General features: G+C 41.9%; 2 protein-coding genes across 2 annotated transcripts; both read left to right on the plus strand.

Annotated features, from left to right (window-relative positions):
- The first annotated feature begins 8,860 nt into the window (after positions 1-8,860).
- Positions 8,861-9,761, plus strand: LOC139146099 (uncharacterized). Its single transcript, XM_070717537.1, has 2 exons — positions 8,861-9,071; positions 9,251-9,761. The coding sequence occupies exons 1-2, from the start codon at positions 9,032-9,034 to the stop codon at positions 9,676-9,678; spliced, it is 468 nt and encodes a 155-aa protein (XP_070573638.1). The 5' UTR covers positions 8,861-9,031; the 3' UTR covers positions 9,679-9,761.
- A 1,560-nt stretch (positions 9,762-11,321) lies between these two features.
- On the plus strand, positions 11,322-18,358 carry LOC139146068 (uncharacterized). Its single transcript, XM_070717515.1, has 5 exons — positions 11,322-11,514; positions 12,683-13,295; positions 14,234-14,344; positions 16,407-16,617; positions 17,602-18,358. The coding sequence occupies exons 1-5, from the start codon at positions 11,322-11,324 to the stop codon at positions 18,226-18,228; spliced, it is 1,755 nt and encodes a 584-aa protein (XP_070573616.1). The 3' UTR covers positions 18,229-18,358.
- The last annotated feature ends 2,204 nt before the right edge of the window (positions 18,359-20,562 follow it).

The following is a 20,562-nucleotide window of genomic DNA, read 5'->3' on the forward strand; positions in this document are numbered from 1 at the left end:
TATTCTCTCTTCTCTGAAATCTACCCTCTGAAGAGATATGAGCTTTTACTGCATTAGGAAACCATTCCTTTCAGAAACATTTGCCATGTAAATTCAAATTTTAATGGTCATTTTGATTTCCCGCCATTTTCAAAAATTGGTAATATTGAAAAGGAATCAGAACATACAATGTCATTGTTGAAAACATTCACCTTATGCATTACAATTTGGACTACTCTGTGCAGTTTATATGAAGATTTCAGTGCAGATATGCATAGTATCAAGGGTTTTAGCTTTTCTGCATGGGGCTGTGATTTAATGTTTGGGCAAACATTTAATTGCAGTGTAATCGTTATCTTGTTCAAAATTGCATATATTAGCCCCGGCAGGTAGTTTATAATAAGTGTATACACACACCTAAATAACTACATTGTCACCAACTTATTTTAGTTTGAAAGTAAAATCATAAAAATAATGCTAAAAGATACAGCTAGTGGGACTTGACATTGGGAACAACCTTTAACTCTGTGTTTCATCCAATGTAAATACAACATACTAACAACAAACTTGAAGTTTATCAATGAATGAACAAGAACAACAACAATAAAGTCCAGGTTTCTCCTTCCAGAGGCATAAAAACTATCTCAACTGTCCTGGTGGTTGTAACGACTCAGTTCACTCTGCTCCATTCAGACGGACTACACGTGCACCAGAAATGTAGCAAAATATAATTGAAAATAAATTTCAAGTGCAACCATAGACACTAGAGAAACTACCGTCTATGGTGCAACAGAGGAAAACAGCCTGCATTGTTCACACTAACCAGGCCCACGTGTTAAAACAACTCCCTCCGCTGGCTTCAACACGAAAGTGCACATTTCTGCTCTATTTTTTTCAAAATAGTCATTCCCCTGGCAATTTTTACCTTAAATCGATTTGTAGGATAGAAACTTTTTAAGGTCAACCCCCTCCACCCTAAAACTAAAAGAATTAAGTTTTTTATCCTTCATTGAACTTTTGACGTTGACCCTAAGAGCATTTATTATTGATTAGGATCGAATTTATCTGTTTTCACTGGTAGATGAAATCCGTTTAAATTAAATCCAAGTAAACACGCCAAATAACAATAGGTTCAATTATTTAACCAGCAACTCAGCAATGATTGCAGTGAAAATGTTTCAAACCCCGGTGTAAATCAATGCCTTTTACAGTATTGCAAACATTCTTCACCTGATGTGTACGAAAGGCCATATATATTTCAGCCTAAAAATTATTATCAGATAATTTCCAATGTGTGCTAAATTAAGTTATCGAAAATCAGCTACTTTTAAAATATGGAGTTTACCTAACGTCTGGGTCTACAATTGTTGGTACATGCACTACATTTTGCAAGCTGGAAATGACCACAGCAGGTCACCCTTCTTCATGAGAAGCTAACATGTACACCAACAGTTAGATCCATTGAAAAAAAAAAGTTCCTGAATAAAATGGTAAATACATGTATGTGCAACCAAAGTTTATATTGTTCATTCAAACTATTCTGTATCGTTCCCTTCAAAACTTTCGAAATATTGTATCCTATACCCACAATGGTCATTTCCCAGTTCATAATAAATAGGAGCCCAGAAGTACGTTCTTGAAATTCCTTAAACTCCTCTGCAGATTTCTGCCCAGAGAGAAGATTTGCGTCACGTCATTAATCAATATCCATGTGCACTAATCACAATGTGGAATGGTCAGGATCACATCCGAAGAAGCAACTATATATACAAAACTTCGAGAATTGATAATAAATGATACACAACACCGATAATATGCGGTATGCGGTGGTCGTCACACCCCACGAGCGTACTGTGTACCCCCGAAAAAACTCACCACTTTTTTTACACAATATCCACCTTACAACGCATTGTCAAAAGGCAACGGACTTGCAAGATCTATAAAACTGCATTACAAGCTTTAGAGAATACAGGCCTACACATAAGAAAATACTTGTGTGGACATCGTAGAGTTTCTACCGAGACTGAAGACAAAAGACCTTCACACCAATATATACGCATTCAACACCTGTTGACACAAGCGTCCATCAAAGGAATTCTCTTATATAACCATAGACCCTCGAGGGTCTATGATGTAACGAATAGATAGTAATTATATGCTAATCTTCGAAACGCATATAATTGTTCAATCTTGTCAGAATCCCTCTGTTGTGTACGGAAATTGGAAATTCTACGCCCTCAAACGTCAGAAAAGATGGTGGTCTTTGTTTTTATTGAAATTTCGTTTGTCAAAAAGCTCAACTTATGACCGATCAATTTGTTATCTAATAGAGTATATAGAAAAAAGTAAACTTAAGATTTTAAGACTTCAAAGACTTTTAAGATTTTAAAACTCAAAATGTATGAGCCAACAAGGACAGGACACGTTTTCATGCTTTATAGACGAAATATATTACGGACAGCGTCCCGCACAAGCTCAACAGTCGAGCTTCAAAATTACATGGAATTTTCCGCCTGAGATAACATGCAGCGCAGAATATAGTGTTACCCAGTGTATTAAACTCGGTGGACTTACCAAGTCTTTGTCGTACTGGGTGGTCCGCAGAAGGCTTTACGTAAGGACGTCTGCTCTCTTCAGCGGTGTATATCGTTCTGCTGTTTTGGCGAGGGGAAATGCGTAATGTACAGGCTAGGCATTCCATGAATACAACGGCGGCGCAGCACCTGTGCAGGAGGGCGCCGCCAACGGCCGAAAGCCCGCATTTCACTACACTCTCCCCTCTTTTATTTTCTGCAGGAATGGTTATTCTAGGGATCTAGAAGACTGAGAGGTTAATTTTACAAGGCCGCCAGCTAGTAATGTTACTGGCTAGACCTTGACATTTAAAATGGCTGCCAGCTAGCAATGTTACTGGCAAGATATAAAACCATCCCTAGTGATAAATTCGCCTGGTATTGTTAACTGTTGCCTTAAGGAGGCGCACCAAATCAGTCCCCCTTGTCTTGGCAACAGCTACGGCAACATCCCCTATTAAGGCTGGGGTGCTGATGGTAGTGCCCCCGAGATACGGAAAATCGGTTCCTATCAATAACCGATCACTGGGCACTTCTTTCAATGCTCTTCGCTGCCATTGATCAAAATTGGCCGTTACGATGGAAAACCCGAAGTAGCAGTTTTTGAAAGCTTTTGTCCACCGCCTTACTGTGTTGATGGTACCTGTAAAGTTGTGGATATGTATTCGTTGCCGTGGCGAACACCATTCCTTTACCATTTGGAGAGCCTGACAATAGACATCTGACCCATAGTGATCCAATGGGGTCCCCAAATGTGTAGCATTAGGGGCTTCTCTGGCACACTAAGAAGTGAAGCCTCTGTACTATTGGTCGTGATGCCGAACAGACCACCTGGATCCCAAGGCCAGTTCCTCTCATCTCTTGTCGTCCCTTTATCGGCCGCCCCTGTAACTGGAGTACTGTATCCTGTTGGTCTTTGTATTTTGTGTACTCCAGATCCGTTTAGCCCACTTATCAGCCGAGCTTTAGTATTCTTGCCATTAGGACTGCCAGTTGGTAATCGGACGACATCATCCACAGTCTCCGTGAAGAGACTCCAGTTTTGATGTACTCGATTACAATAATGACATCCACCACACGGCAGGACATCTTGTGCTACTCTGTGTTCGAAGTATGCACATTGTTCTCTGGAGTCGTACAATTCCATCTTCCAGCGTACACTTCCATCTCGTTTTCGCACCAGGACTGGAGCAGAGGCCCATTCAGATGTTGATGGTCTTATCACGCCAGTTTCCAACATTTTCTTTAGATGGGTCTCTTCTTCATCTGCAAAATGCATTGGTGTTCTTCGCATCCGTTGTTTGATCGGCTGGCTATCTTTGGTATCGATGCTGTGAGTGATTGCAGTGAAGTTTCCAAGGTCAAAATCGTCTTTGGCGAAAACGTCAGCGTATTCCTGTAGAAGTGACTTCAGCTGTTGGCATTGCTTTTCTTGTAGGTTCTTACAGGATTTTTCAAACAGGTCCTCTAGATGAGGGGGTAGCCCACCACTTGGCTTAGGGCTTTGGTCCACTTCCTGTTCAGTTTCCTGTGTGTGTGTCTTACCTGTACACTGTTGGACAGAGATCACACTGGCTTCAACTGCTGATGCAATTGGATTCTTCTTTTTGAGAACTACATACCGATCTGTAGGGTTAAGTAAACAAACCTTTGGCGATTGTTCCCCCGGATGTATTGTTCTCATCATCATAACCCCCAAATTTGGTACTGGGTCTACAATGTAGTCTGACATTCCCACAGTAAGAGTGCAGGGAACTCTGACTACTGAGTGTGGTGGGACAACTGTTCGTTTTCTTACCATAACCTTTGCAATTTTCGGAGTCTTGTCCGGATGTCCAAAAGTCATGGGTATATTTTCCTTACCTATGTGTAGCCAGTTTGTATCCATGTTCATAGTAGCTCCTTGGGTTTGTAGAAAATCAATTCCAAGTAGCATCTCATCTCCGATAGGGGCGACATAGATTTTTTCTTGGAAACTGGTGCCTCCCAGTTGTATTTTCACTGGCCCTACCAAATTTCCTGTCATTGTCTTCTGTCTGCAAGCCGTCTGCATGGTGATTTGACGGAGTATCGGAGGTTTATCTTCCAGATTGTTGTACACTTTGTCAGAAATTATAGTAACTTCTGCGGCTGTGTCGATGATTGCGGTGATCTGTTGTCCTTCGATCATCACTGGAATGCTGTACATGGAACTGGATACCAATTGATTAATAACAACCTCTGGTACAGGCTTGTTATCTGTTGAGGTGAAAGAAACTTCTGGCTCGTTTGCCAATGGAACATGCGAGTTTGGTTGTTCATCATTCAATGTGTCACTTACCTCCATGGCATGTTCGGTGTTGTCCCTTGTGTCCGTTGAGTTGATAACAACCTTTTCTGTAGGTTTGTTATCTGCTTCAATAGTGTGGATGACCTCTTGCTCTTTGGAATTCGCCTCTGCCAGTGAAGCTTCCGAAGTTTGATGTTCAACATTTGTTGTTGCTTCCTTGGCTTGCTCGGTTTCATCCCTTGCATCAGAGCTTGGAGGTACTTCAGTTGTTAGTCTGTCTTTATTACCTGGTGTCACCCCTGTAGAGGTTGGTGACACACTTTTCTCACAGACTTTTTCCAGCTCACTAGGTGGTGTTGTTTCGGTGAAACTCTGTTCTTCCTTAGAAGCATTGAGGCCCTTGGTATCGCTATGGGCCAAACTCAGGCCTCCGGGTTTGACCCTTTGGTGTTTAACGGCTTGGACAATGTTTTCTTCTCAGGTGCTTCTGCCCTCTTTGGACTTTGGTGTGGGCAGTCCCTTTTGAAATGTCCAAATTCTCCGCAACCATAGCAGCCTCGATTTCTTGGAGATGGTGATCGGCTTCTAGGAGCTTGTTTTTGACTTACCACCTTTGTTAGTTCTGCTAATTGGGACGTTACTGTCTGTAGTGTCGCACTCATAGCAGACATCTGGCTTTCCATGCGTGACATCCTCCCCTCCATTGCACTTGTTCCATCTATCTTACTAGCTTGGAACTTCATGCGTTGTTCTGGAGAAGGTGACCTCTTTCGTTCTTGGTCATAACGGGATGTTAACCGCACTTCATAAGTGTCCCTCGTCCTTTCTGGCTCTGGACTAACAACCGCACTTCTCTTCTGCTGGTTCTGGCACCAAATATTTCTCTATGGTTGTATTGGTACCATTTGATATTGTCCAAGGCTGTCTCGATGCTCGCAGGTCTTTGGTTGGCTACCGACTCACCTGCTTCACGGTCGTAACATCCTTGACAGAACTTCATTACAGCCTGTTGCTCCAAGGTAGCGTCACTGTAATCTCGGAAGGCACGTGCTGCAAGAGAATATACCCTACCTGCCCATTCTTCTAAAGTTTCGTCAGGATGTTGTCTTGACTGGGCGAATTGAAGCTGGGTCGATTCGGGAAGATCTCGTGAACCGAATCGCTTCTCCATCTTCTTTATCAGCTCATGGTAGCTGATCTCCTCATTACGCTCGGTGATCATGGTGTAATAATCACTTGCCTTGCCATCCAGACACCAGCACAGATAATTCTTGCAGTCACTGAAGGACAGGTCTTGCGTCTCAGCAAACTTGGTGAACTTCAGCTGAAACGCCCGCCAATTACCAGACCCATCATATACCAAAGTCTTGGGCACTGATACGGGGATAGATGGTCGATATTGATCTGTCCTTCTACGACGCTGGTAGTATGCTGGCTCCCTTGGTACTTCTGTCTCATAGCCCCCATAATACTCTCCAGTAGTTGGAGGATATCGGTCGGGTGTCGCTGATGAGACATTGGAAACTCCCGATGGTCTGGTGGATAATCACCGAAATCTGACCTCTCTTGCCATCTCCGACTTGCGTAACGTTTACGCCAACTCTCCCTCTCGGAAGGTCTGGTACCTACCTGTGGAAGTTCCCGCCATGTACGTCTTCGGGTAGCTTCATGATGTTGGGTCAGTTTATCTACCCTATCCATCCACTCTTCCATGCTGTCTTTCATACTCCCTTCGGATTCACTGTCCAATTCCCCCTGAGTAGGTGGGATTATGGCATGTGGTGAAGATTGGTGTTTCCGTTTAGTTTCGAAAACAGCCATCTCCATAAATTTATCTGAAGGGGTGAACTTCAGTATGGAGCAGACCATTTCATATGTGATCTTACCGTATTTCTGACGCAATTTGTCTATCTTCTTTGCAATCTTTCTTCCAACACCAGGTAAGTATTCCAGGTCTTCAACGGTGCAGGTGTTTAGATCAATCTTCATGATTGCGCCAGATGCAATATTTAACTCCAGAATATAAAGTTACAGATCAGTACTCTATTTCAACACAATAATATGCGTAATGCCAACAATAATTGCCTGGCAATGATTTGTGTTGTTTTATTAAAATTACACACCAGTATTCTATTTCAACAGAAACAAAAATATGCGTAATGCCAACAATAATTGCCTGGCAAAAGCTGTGTTGTTCTATCGTTGAACTGGTGCTAATAATAAAAACGTTTATTACCCGCAGTACAGTACAGAGTAATAAAGAAAGATGATTTAAAATACTCAAATATTACTCGCAATGGAATACAGAGTAATTATAATAAATAAAACGTTTACTGCCCGCAATACAGTACACAAATACAGTACAATAGAATACAGGGCAATATATATATTATAGTAATTGGCACTGTAAAATACAATTACTCGCAATTAAATACAGAGTAATGATAATGTAATACAGTCGGAGTGTTACTAAAATTTCCCACAATATGTCAGCAAAATGTTACGTGACTTTGCAGAGAAATTGACGTAAAGTGCTTTCTTTATTCAATAAAATGTACAATAGCTAGGTCGGAACACAACAAAAATTTAGTTCCTAAAAAAAACCGACCTTTTAAAAAATGTCTGGAAACTCGAAAATAAAAAAGGTGTTTTACAACAAAAACGGAAACTAGGCACAAAATACAAAAATACAAAAAAAACGATGTCTCGAAAGAATGGAAACGAGACACGAAAATACAGACTGTACGAAAATACAAAAAAAAAACGATGTCTCAAAAGAATGGAAACGAGACACCAAAATACAGACTGTACGAAAATACAAAAAACGATGTCTCGAAAGAATGGAAACGAGACACGAAAATACAAAAAAAACGATGTCTCTAAAGAATGGAAACGAGACACCAAAAAGGGAAAAATAAATGTCCCTTAAAATGACCAAAGAACTGTGCGTCACCGGTCTTTAATTGATGTTTCGTGAGCACAGAATGAAAAAAGAACTTGAGATGTTAATGTTCCCCTATTACGCTATTTTTTGCACCACTGAATGGTAGAATTCCGAAACTGGTGGTGAATATTTCGTTGACCGCACAAAAATGCGCAGTGCAAACGTGGTGCGCGTAATTCGCTATTGTCAGCAAGAAAAAGGTGCGAGGAAATCTGGCTGCCACCACAGAAATACCACACAAAAATTTCCCGCCAACAATTTATTTCACCCAAAAATGAGCGAATGTGAACTTACACCCAGATGAAGAAACTTACTTAAAACAGTTACAGCAACGTTGCCTTCCCCTGTTCCGTCGCAAGCTTTACTGCAACACCTGGAAGCTTGTTCTTGATTTTCTCTTAGCCGCCACTAGCTTCTAAGTCTCTCACCCGAAGAAACTGTGCTACAGCTAATTTATTTGGGGCAAGTGTTGAAAATCAAAAAGCACTTGGGCGTCCCAACTCTACTCGTAAAACTTTCCAAGCACTTTGGCGTATTCTACCTACTCGTATACTCGTACTTTCAATTATGAATACGCCACGTAACTCTACTCGTATCACTTTCAAGTGGAAGGCCACGTCACGAGTTTTTCCGTGAGGTACTCCGACTTCTACTTAGAGAAATAAAACTCTAAGTTTTCTCGCCTTTCCCCGCAAAGGTTCGGAAAAGTCGCAGCGCCATTATAGTGTTACCCAGTGTATTAAACTCGGTGGACTTACCAAGTCTTTGTCGTACTGGGTGGTCCGCAGAAGGCTTTACGTAAGGACGTCTGCTCTCTTCAGCGGTGTATATCGTTCTGCTGTTGGTGAGGGAAATGTGTAATGTACGAGGCTAGGCATCCATGAATACAACGGCGGCGCAGCACCTGTGCAGGAGGGCGCCGCCAACGGCCGAAAGCCCGCATTTCACTACATATGCAGCGCAGAATGTAAGTGTTAACACGGTGCACAAAGCATTTTGCAATTATATTGACTTTCGTGCCACATTATTGTTATACTTGTAAGTGTATACAGATGCTTTGTACTGAGATCCATTTTCGCAGAGCGTCGTCAGGCAGCGCCTTCCAACTCATTTCGGAACGCGATGGAATCAAATCCTTCCAAACTGCCAATGCAATGTACGTTCTGAAACTCTTCCCTTGTTCGATAGATACGATAAATGGGACATCGACATTGCGACCTTATCAACCTTTAAACTTGATTTATGAGGCTTGTCTGAGTCGAGATCATGAATAGATTATTTGTTGTGTCCATCCTTTTCGTATCAGGTGAGTAAATTTGTATACAGTGAGTGCATGCATGCATTTTCCGTAGTGCATTGGGCTTCCGTTCATAGACAGTCTTCTATCGATGGAGCACACTACTTATGAAAGGGACACATTACCGACCTCTATGTTTGACATTTACTCCAGTAATTCTTAATTTCAATTTTTTCCCTTGATTCTAGTTTCCCTACTTCTAGCATCCGCCCAAGCTCCTTGGCAGGCGCCACAGAACGTGCCCCCGGCAGCAGCACCGGCATCCAAAGATACTGCCCCCGCTCCGAACCCTGCGGCACCGGCGAACCCAGGTAAAGCGGGAGCGAACGTCGGCGGCGGAAAACCTGCTGCAGCCGCCAATCGATTTTCCTCATTCGATCGAAACCTTCTCGCTCGCAGAGCCGCTAATTCGGGCTCGAGTCGCCTCAGCTCCTGGAGAGACAAGTACAGACAAAACAGGGGTCGCGTGTCGAGGCCGGTCGGCGGTACTAGGGGTGAACAAGAGAAGACAGCTTTGTTGAAACAGGTTCTCAACAAACTGGACCACGAGGTTGCAGGTGAAAAGAAGAAACCAAAGACGCTACAATGCCGAGTTGTTTGCGATGAAGAGTTGTGACTTTAACTTTTCTAAATTCCGTCATACATAATTAAAACACAGTCCCCGAAAGGATCGTGATAATAACCATTCCATTCGTAATTGCACAATAAAAATAAGCAAATGGACGTAATGGACCCATATGGATGTTGGTGTATTTATTGCAGTTTACATAATGTTAAGAGTTTTAATCATGAGGACTGAAAATAACCGAATATGAGCGCCTGGGCGTTGACTGGAACATGCAGAAAAATTAGAAAAGTTTGAAGTTCCCAGAGAGAGAGAGAGAGAGAGAGAGAGAGAGAGAGAGAGAGAGAGAGAGAGAGAGAGAGAGAGAGAGAGAGAGAGAGAGAGAGAGAGAGAGAGAGAGAGAGAGAGAGAGAGAGAGAGAGAGAGAGCAGAGAGAGAGAGAGAGAGACGACAGACAGACAGACAGACAGACAGACAGACAGACAGACAGACAGACAGACTTGTGGTCATAGCATGGTAAATCCGATAATGTCTAACAAATCAAGAGACTTCTGGGTAGGTGGAGGGACTGTGGATAAACAATTTGAGAGATTTGTGCATACCATATCAAAAGATCTGCTTCTTCCTGGGCAATTGAAGACACCCGAAAATTCCATTCTCTTGGCACAGTTCAACAGAAAGAATAACTTTCAGACAAATTTGACGGAGTTGAAAAGTTATGTCATTACATTATCGTGCAAAGTGTCAGGCTCCATTATCCGCAATCGACGACGCCACCAAGCGACTAGATGTAACTTTGGAATAATTACTGTCTCAAAAATGTCGAATACTTTCGATACTCTTCCGCAAAGTCTGTCCGTCTCCATACAACTGTCCTTTACTTCGCTGCATGAGCTTGAACCACAGCTAGTCTTGACCGCGGACACCCGGGAACTTGCGGTTTTTCACGTCATTTTTGCGTCACACTGCCGTGAGAACAAAATATTGAAGTGTGGATTTTTCAACCTTTACACCAGTATTCAAAGTTTTAACATTATGTCAATGATCAACACTAAGTTCTGTCCTTTGTCACATAATTTCTGCATTGTTCACTGTCCTGTATAGTCAAATCCCAATGCACCTCACTCGCGTGCGTGAGGTGAAAGTGACGTCACTCCGCGGTCAAGAATAAGATCGGAATAGCCCGGTATGTGTGCATTCGATTTATAACCTCCTGAAGTCGCTCTTGGGCGACCGGCGTATTAAACTTCAAGTGGATTTTGTTTGATTGACGTTTGACGTATTTGCTGAGATACCTTTTCACTACCCCAGCTCGTCCAGACCCGGCCCGGGAATCAAGGCGGGCGACAAGTTCGTACATTATGCGAATTATCAAACTTGGATTGTACCACATATTTTGAAGTTTCTTGGTTTTTTTTACTTGTTATCAAGTGATCTAAAACTAAAAAAAAATGCTTATGTTTAAGATAAGTTCAAATCTTGGTCTCCCTTGCGAAAGTTACTTCGGAAATCGTCATACCCAGCGAGCAACATTCTAAGGTAGCCTACATTATATGCAGAAGACTTTGCCGTCTCGTGAACAATAAAAGCACTCCTGAACAACACAAAACTTCGTTGGTACAGAGAAACTATAGGTTCTTGTAGTAGTATGACAATGTCACATTCTGCAAAATATTGCATTTCATGGTGTATTCATGGTGTTGATGCTGTCTGCCATTTCTGCTGTTGACGGTTTAATTTTGCGCTTCTTCGGGGAGCCCCGGTCATGCCCCAGCGGCAAAACTGACGTCACTCAGGGCGCCCCGAAGAAGTTTATCGAATACACCGATGGAATGGCGCATGCCCTGTCAGAAAAGATGTACTCTTCGATAAAGAGAACGTGGAACAGTAGCGTGCGGTGACATTCCAATTTTCTGAGGACGCTGCTTTGTGCTTTCCTGTATTTCTGTTGGCTTCCGTACATTTCGAAACACCAAAATTATTATCGCTTCGATTTTCATAAACATGACTGTTTATAGAGAAAGAATTGTCTGTTATCCACAAAAAGAATGTTGGTCACGAGATTCACCGTAGTACTACTAGTCTTAGGTAAGAACGTACAATAATTACAATTATTTTAATCTTCCCAATGTTAGAGTGACAGTAGCGTACAGGATATCTCCCCATCTCGTCAAGTTTATACCGCTGTCGGTATTTCATCACCGATTAGTGTCATCTTGATTAGTCTGTCATTTTGACGAAGAGATATGTTGACAATGGGAAAAATCATGAGTTTAAAGTCAACGGTGAAACAAGGCAATATACTCACCCATTCTAACTGATGCTCTGCTTTCCACATTCTAACGTATCTGTGCTAAGGCTCTTTACGGCATTCGGGTTCAAAAAGTTCAAAGACGGTGCATCAAACAGCCGTTTGAGTAAGTCTCGAAAGCAAGTGATATGTTTGCACATTTCATGAAAAAGTGGGTCAAGTGTACAATATTGCGTATCATTGAGAATTGTGGAAGAGCCGATTTCGTCTTCTAAAATTAAGCTCAGGATTGGAATAAAGCCTGTTTCCGATCAATAATATTTGGAAAAATGCATGTGACGATACAATTTTCTTTCTTCCATTTTCCTTTTTTTTTTCTCTTTTCCGGTTTCTCTGCATAACCAATTTGTTTAGACATTACCACAGCAGTCATAATGGCCTTTTGCACAGACTGCAATGAAAATACTTTCTATTCATTATTTAGCATTTTGTGGATATGAAGGGCAAGTCGTGTGTCCGCCATTTGAGTCGGTAAACGTAACAAAATAGTGAGAATTTAGAATCTAGAATATTTACCAAGTTTCTGTACACTAACGCCCTCACACATTCAGTTCACTTTTTGGTACTGAATGAGGTCATCGGAAAAAATACGGTGATACTGAGAACGCCAAGGCTTCATGTAGTCACTATTTAAACCATTTTTGTAAAACTTTCATATAAAGCAACTCTTTTTGAAATGAATAAAAATTAGCAAGAGTAAAAAGTGCGATAGTGGAGTGTGAATATATTTGTTTCTTCTTCCAGCCTCCCAAAATTTCGCACAGCAGGGGAACTATGGCGGGCGACAGCAGGTAGGCCAACAACGTGGTGGCGCTGCTGGTAGTGGATATGGACAGCGGCGACAAGGTGGGAACACGGCCCGGGGAGGAATGGGCGGAGGGAACGTTGGCAGCAGAACGGGTAGCGGGGAAAACTATCAGAATCAAGGAGATTTGCAACAGACTAATTTTGCGGGAGGCTACCGAGGAAACAGCATGGGCTACGCTCGTATAATGCAAAATCGGCGTTCACAACACGGTCAGCGGGTGTATGGAGGGAACGGTGCTACGGGCGGCGCTCAGGTGTCGCAGCAAGGGAGTCTGCAACCTGCTGGCAACGGAAGTACTGGCGCCTCGGACGTTCAGACGGGGCCGGGAGGGCACGGGCAAATTGCCGACGGCACGCCCCGAGATAACAGGAATTCACTTTACACCCGACGGAAGATGGGCAGCGGCCCGTACACAAAAAATAAAGATTACGACATTTACCTCCGAAAAAAGCTACGCCCACGACCACACGGACGACTGCAGCTGCACGAACACCTGTTAGACACCTATCATGAAGACGTCGCAGGTTTCGACGCTTCTGGCAAATATCCGTGAGTAGAGCAAAGAGAGAAATCGTCACTTCACTGAATTACAATTCGTATTTATATATATCACGCCTTTTATTGTATTTAATAATTTTCAAAGTTTACTCTCCACATACCGAGGCATGACGTCATCCCCAAGAAAATTATTCGAAATGTGCATTGGGAATTTTCATCTTGGAAATTTGCATTTTCTAAAATCATTGTCCTTAAAGGTATACTGTCACCTGTTCCGATTGTGCCACAGTTACCATGGAAGGAGAAAATCTAACCAATCACAGATTTTAAGCGGGTGGCCGCTTTTTAAAAACAACGCCCTCACATGGGCATTTTGAATACCAAGGAACCCCACTTTGACCATGTATGGGCATATTGAGATTACAGGTGACTGTATACCTTTAAAAAGACAATTTAAAATTACTGTAACTTTTGATAACGTTTTAAATTTCAATTGTTGTAAAGGAATTCCAACGTCTTCTTCTACTTAAGTTGTGCTAGAATACAGACAATTTAGCCTTGCTATAGTAAAGCATGGTATGAAGTATACGTGATGTGGTTTCATATTTGACAATTGAATCCTAGGAATGTCATGGCTAACATTTTAACGTTGGACGACAGGGAGCCCAGAAATCTGGTTGTTCGTGTTATTGTTGTTGTGTACTGTTGTTTTCGTTTACATTAGTCGTGGTGGTATTGTTGTTGTTGTTGACCAATAAAATTCAACGAACATAACTGTTGTGTTGTTGCTGCTTCAAATGTAAAGTAGATGTTGTCAGAAACACAACAAAGACACTATGACTATTTGACCCAATGAAACTCTCTTCAAAAGTACACTCTTTGCATATAATTAGTCTCTGCATTTAATTATGTATAATTAGTGGTTGGAAGGACAATATTAAAATTGTAGCGTTGAGGGCACAAATTCTACGATGTTGATTTTTCGCTAGATTTTGTGAAGATCTTCTTCGTCAGGGGACTTGCTTCGACAAAGCTACACCACCAAATGAAAGACGACCAACCTGTGGAAGCAACGGACACCTATATCAAAGTAGATGCAGGTATGTATGTAATGGTCACCGTGGTAACAGGTGAAGTGCGCCCATGATTTACGAAGTGACAATCATTCATATTTGCTGCCAATGTTAACAAATCAAGTCAGAAAGTATTTTGTCTGTGAATTTGGTAATAATTGTATCATGGTTTTCTCAACTTGCACTTGGCATCATAAAGTTATGGCGATACACCTTCATATTACTACAAACAGATTTCGAATCTGTGTATCATTTCGTCGAGAAGATAGGAACAACGTCGTACCGACATAAAAAGCCCGCCAAATTGTGTTTCTGATATACGGCTTTTCAAATTTATATGATTTAATGTTTAAACCGACCTCCATGAAAAGTGATTTTAAAACATATGGGGTTATCGAGATTAATAAATAAAGATCAAGAAGAAGAAGAATTCCCATCTTCAAACGCAATTCCGAGTAAACGATACAACCACAGAGGAAGATGGACAGAGTGGCAACGGTATTGTTTAAGGCGTGAAGCGGTTACGTAACCCATCAATGTTCGCCTCGCCTCAGGTTGCTCTCGCCTCTCTTTTCCGAAGAGTGCCGATCATACATCCTTCGGTAATTGTTAAGAGAAAGTATGTTCGGCAAAGTTTGTGTTGTTGTTGTCGTGTGGTGCTGAGCGGAATTGACGTACTGGCGAAAACGGGAGTGTTTTTGAGCTTCAGGAAAGTGAGTTTTACCGTTTTAAAAATTCCTCTCATATTTTATAAATATATAATGGTGTGTTTGAACCAAATTTGAAAGTCTTTTATCGATACTGTCTGGTTTTACTCAATGGTTTGCGGTCAGTCATACCGTCTTTTACACGTGCGTCAAGGAAGGACATGTTTATGAAACTACTGGCGTGTTATGTTTTGATTGGCGTGAAGCAGTGTTTCTGGCCTGAGAGCTCACAAAGTAACTATGGTTGCTACGCGACTGGCAGTAGGATGCCATCTCGTCGTATTTTTCGCATCATCTCGTGTAATTATCAACCACAAAGCCTCGAAAAAGTGTAACACCTTTGAAGCTCATTTTAATATGAAAAGCCAATAGTCTACCGAGACGACCATGGAACAAAAGGCATGCAAGCGTTGCCACTCTGTTTATGTTTCTCTGTAAACATACAACCAACGTGCACATGCGCACCAACGGACGCCAGACAAGTTTTTCGGAGACCCATCGATATCTTCTGAACTACTTTTTGTAAATACCAATGCCGACCGGTATGTCAACCTGCCGCGATAGGTTGCACTGGCTGGCAGAACGAGTACGAAATCAATATCAAATAGATCAAGCAGAAAATCAATCGATCTAGCAGACCACCCAGCGAACGAGCGCCTGTGACTATATGTGTGACACTTTTTTGCGTGCATGCAAAGGAAAAATCCTACATTGTATATGGTTGAGGCGTTAGGGGCCGTCGATAATAAAAGCTGACGCACAAGAAACGTAATTCCTTCGTTTATCTTGAAACCCCCTCTCTCCCCTCTCAAAACGAAAGTTCTTATGAGAAATCAATTTCGTATTATGATGCCGTTTCTGACAAACCCACACGCACCTCTCCGATCCGCACGCCCATGAAAAAATACCAGAAGGGCAAATTAATTAATAATCCTCCGCTTTACGCGTTTCACTTTTTGAGACAGAACATTTTAAGGTATTTCGCACGTAGGAAAATGTTTCACATACATGTTTTACGTTGAAAAAGCATAGAAGTTTTTTTCACATTCATGTCTTTTCGTTAACGTTGTCTTTTCTGTCTCCGTATTTTGTGGTCATTGTTCTCGATGAACGCGAAGGTAGTTTTGCGTTCTCGCTGCAAAGTTGCACTTCGAAAACAATAGAAAATCCTTATGCGATGTTGACGCACACAAAACGAAATGAGCTTTTACCCCCTACCCCCCCCCCCCTTAACGAAAGAATTACGTTTGTCGTGCGTCAGCTTTTATTATCAACGGCCCCTTACGTCGTTGAGAGTTTGTCGCTTTTACTTCGCGACATGTTTTGAACAAAACCCTGTAATGATGCCTATGATTGCCGTAACATTTCTACGTCCTCTCCAGTTATGCCCTTGCCAAGTGCCAGCGTCTGAAGAAAGGTGAGGGCGACATGCATCGCGTCAAAGGTCAACTTGAAGTTGAGCAGACTTGTTGTCTGTACCCCTGCCTGGAACAAGAAGTAGACCGTGTGTGCGCCACCAACGGGCACATTTACCTGAACGACTGTTTTTTAGCCAATCGCGCTTGTGAAATTAGGCGTGATACAGGGAACGAGGTAAGTTACAAACAGATTGGGACTAAAGCTAATATTATACCGGTAAAAATGCACAGCTACAGTAATCTAACACAGCCGGCAAAGACAATGTGACAATGCCAATAACAACAGGAACAGTGTTTCCGCTAACCCACCCTGCTATTTAATGACATGAACGCCCTAACCAACAATTTTATCATTTTCTTCCCGATCAGAGGGATCAGAAAAAAACAAAAGTTGCCATTAATCTACCCTATTTTTCGTAGCCATGTTACAGGCTTAGAAAACATATTTTTGTGTGTTGCCTGAACTTCTATATTTTAGCAACATACGCCTATCACTTTTCACCGAATGATAATTCCCTTTAGTACAATTTTTCTCAGCTTGCGAAGGTTTTGTGCATTCAAACATTAGCAAGCAGCGATGATGGTAAGTCGGGTACAAAACCTCTTAAATGTATAACTTATTGGGCAAAGAACGAAGTGGATTAGCCCACAAGTCGCTTGGTTTTTCCAGGGCCGCATACGGGTAGTTACTGGGTTCTAAGATCACTTCACTATCAAAACGACAGAAGTGTATTCCCTCAATTTATTCTGTTTTGATATTTGTTTGCGCATAGACTTTGGGCAATAAAGACCACAGGGAATGGAGTAATCTTGTTGTTGTTGTTGTTGTTGTTGTTGTTGTTATTGTTGTTGTTGTTGATGGTGATGATGATGACGATAATAAAAAATATTAAAAAACAATGTGTCATTCCTTGCTGTACAACAGCAAGGAATGACACATTGTTTTTTAATATTTTTTATTATCGTCATCATCATCATCACCATCAACAACAACAATAACAACAACAATAACAACAACAACAACAACAACAACAACAACAACAACAACAACAACAAGATTACTCCATTCCCTGTGTAAAGACTGAGAAGGAGGTGCGTTCTGCGGTAACAAGAGTGAACTGTTGATGTTGACATGGTGTATTCATGTTGTCTTTGTCAGGTGGTGGAAGCGCTCTCTATGGATGACTGTGCGGTGGCGTTGAAAATCGCCGAGTTGAATGGTAAGGACTGGCCACGCAAAGTCGCTGAAGGGATCGTCATCGACCAGGTATCACCGACAGATGCCGACCAGTTCATGACTGACGAGAAGGCCGTAGAGGGCGTCAAGCCTCCGCACGCTGTGCTCTGGAACATCTCCAATTACAACCCGGCTGCCTGGAAGGAAGAGATGCCACCGATGAATTACGACTATGACTATTACAACCAGCTTGGCAACGCATACAACGGTTTAGACTATATCCCGGTAAACTACGATTATCAATACGGATATCCGGATGGGATGGGCGGCGCTCAGGGTAACCCGAATGGAGATACGTCATTTTACGGAGCCGGCGGTGATCTGCAAGCTGCATACAACGGCGGTGATCTGCAAGCTGCATACAACGGCGGTGATCTGCAAGCTGCATACGACGGAAACGGCGCGGCCGTGCAAAAGCAGGGAATCACGAAAACACCGATGACGGGAGGGTCTGCTGAAGACCAGTCAAACGAGTCACGTAAACCTCCACCGCAGGAAGGGGTCCGTGAGAAAAAAAAACAATACAATAAACAAAACAGCGTGGAGTAGGTTTGCCCAATGTATTGAGCAAACATTGGAAGGGCATTAGAATTTTCATGGAAATGGCGAAACTTAAATGATAATTTTGTTTGTTCAGTGTGCAAACTCTCAACAGAATAAAACCTCGTGTTCTAAAACATCTGAGGTAGTCTCAAGTGATTTCTTAATTTCTCTCCATCCGATCTACAGACAGAATGTCATTTGAAAGCGAAACTTAGAAATTAAGATAATAACATTTACATGAATGCAAAATCTATCACAGGTTAGTTTGACATTCACACAAATCAAACGGCATTTATTATTAGAAATATGGAAATCGTTGCCACTTCGGAAACTGAATCTACAAACTTTGCAACGCTCACTCGTGTTCAGCATCACGTAGAAAACGTATGGAGAAAATAAAAACAAAATGCATGAACGATAGCGACCTAAGAGGGCGTTAGTTCTGATATATAGAATATGGCGAATTTTCTTAATATTTTGTATGGTCACACATTTTATAAGTTTTCTTGAAGCGAAATAAAGCGAACGTGTGAAAACGAGGTAGCCTCCAAACGGTGAGGTGTCAACTGACTGCATCAGCCACGCAAGGTTTTAGAGCGACAGATGGCTGGGCGGGAACCGAGCGACTAAATATTTCATCACGTTGATATCAGATCTATAACTCTATCTGCCACGTCGCGGTGCGGTAGCAATTACTCAATGAATCGTACACGTGCGTGTCGCCATTGAAGTAAAATTTATCAGTTGGGTGATAAAAAAAGCGACCTCCTTGAAATCGGACAACGCATTAACAGTAATTTGATAGCATGTTGTTAAATGGAGCAAAGTCATCTCCCCCCCGTCCCCTACACAAACGTTGCTTCAGTTCTGCGCTTCACTGCCCGCGGTTTTTAGGTGACCGGGTCTGTATAAACGCCGATTCTTTGACATTTCATCAAGTTTTATTCTATTTCATATAATTTTATTTCTGGAATTCGTTCGATGCCAAGCATGCTACTTTTGCTTGCGCCAACCATAAAAGAATGCTAGTTCTGAAATCAGGACCGCTGGATAGAATTGGTGATGCATTATGAGGTGTTGGTGGTGATGGTGGTGGTAGGGGAAAGTTTCGTCTCTCTCAGGGGTATACTTAGAATTAGAAGGCGGAAAGTGTAACGGATAGTTTTTACAGGAAACGTGTTTAATGTTTTAAGGCATGGGTTCTCGCGAGAATTGCCTCAATTGGATGAGAGAGAACTTAATTTGCTGGCAGCTGCGCGGCTTTGCTTGTCTCAAAACGATTCGAAATTTTCCCCTGCATACACACTCTTCGAAATCATGAAAGTGGGATTTTTAATCTTAGAAGGAATAATGGTATATTGATAAAACAGTAGTGGCTCAAACAATTCTGTTTCAAATATCAAATCGGCCATGGCATTGTCACTCCTGCTTAGGGTCGTCTCTAGCTATTCTCTTCGCGCTGAATCGAGAGAAAATTTACTTCAGATTAAATTCTACCTTCCCGAATTCGTGATGTATATTAGAGGATAAATCGTTTTACGGAGGACATCAAAACAGACTTAAAATAATCAAATAAACTCTTAAAAACTGAAGGACTGACGAATAGGCAAAGTAACCGTCCTTACTCATCACAAACTATAACTATTGTACCACAGACGCGAGAAGGTAGTTGCGGCAGGGCAGTTGTCTCGGCTTACAACCACACATAATTCACTGTGACTCATTTTCATTCATGCTCACGCGAATTTAACCAACAATTGTCGACGAAGACCATTATTGTGTTCGCTTAATCACCATATTTTTACCTTTTCATTCACCTGTTTATTGATTTTTTTTTTCTTTTATCATGGTCTAGGAATTCTCCAAAGTTTCGGTGAACGCTATTCGCACACTGAAATTTTGGATAGGTTCAAGGAACAGCTTTCCATGGATTTGCAGCAAAACCATGACGCAAAATTGTTGGCAAGACTTCGCCAATATGCAGTAAAGTCTAGTCACTGTGATCTGCACACAATGATAGCCGTTACGAGTTTCACAGAGAGCTGATATCGCGTGATATTACGGTAAAATCAACTACTAGACAATGTACTTGGTAACGTAGGGGCAAAACTCACGAGGGTGTTACGACTTCCTGATCTCGTCTGTCCCAATAGCCTCTCGTTATTCAGTAGTGACTCATCCGAATTGCCAGAACAATGTATTATTTAGTGTTGAGTTAGAGCCCAATGTTTCTACATTTCATATCTTCCAGGCACAATTTGTTCGACAATTTACCAATGTCTGTAAATTCATACTATTTGTAAGACAATAGCTCTCAACGCTGCCTGAGGGTAGCCGTAT

Source organism: Ptychodera flava, chromosome 12 (genome assembly GCF_041260155.1).
Source record: "Ptychodera flava strain L36383 chromosome 12, AS_Pfla_20210202, whole genome shotgun sequence".
Lineage (NCBI taxonomy): Eukaryota > Metazoa > Hemichordata > Enteropneusta > Ptychoderidae > Ptychodera > Ptychodera flava.

Excerpts from the sequence above, each read along its gene's own strand:
- LOC139146099 (XM_070717537.1), top strand. The coding sequence starts at position 9,032 with ATGAATAGATTATTTGTTGTGTCCATCCTTTTCGTATCAG. Across the intron at positions 9,072-9,250 it reads GTCCATCCTTTTCGTATCAG|TTTCCCTACTTCTAGCATCC; the intron begins GTGAGTAAATTT and ends CCTTGATTCTAG.
- LOC139146068 (XM_070717515.1), top strand. The coding sequence starts at position 11,322 with ATGGTGTTGATGCTGTCTGCCATTTCTGCTGTTGACGGTTTAATTTTG. Across the intron at positions 13,296-14,233 it reads GACGCTTCTGGCAAATATCC|ATTTTGTGAAGATCTTCTTC; the intron begins GTGAGTAGAGCA and ends ATTTTTCGCTAG. Across the intron at positions 16,618-17,601 it reads GGCGTGATACAGGGAACGAG|GTGGTGGAAGCGCTCTCTAT; the intron begins GTAAGTTACAAA and ends TGTCTTTGTCAG.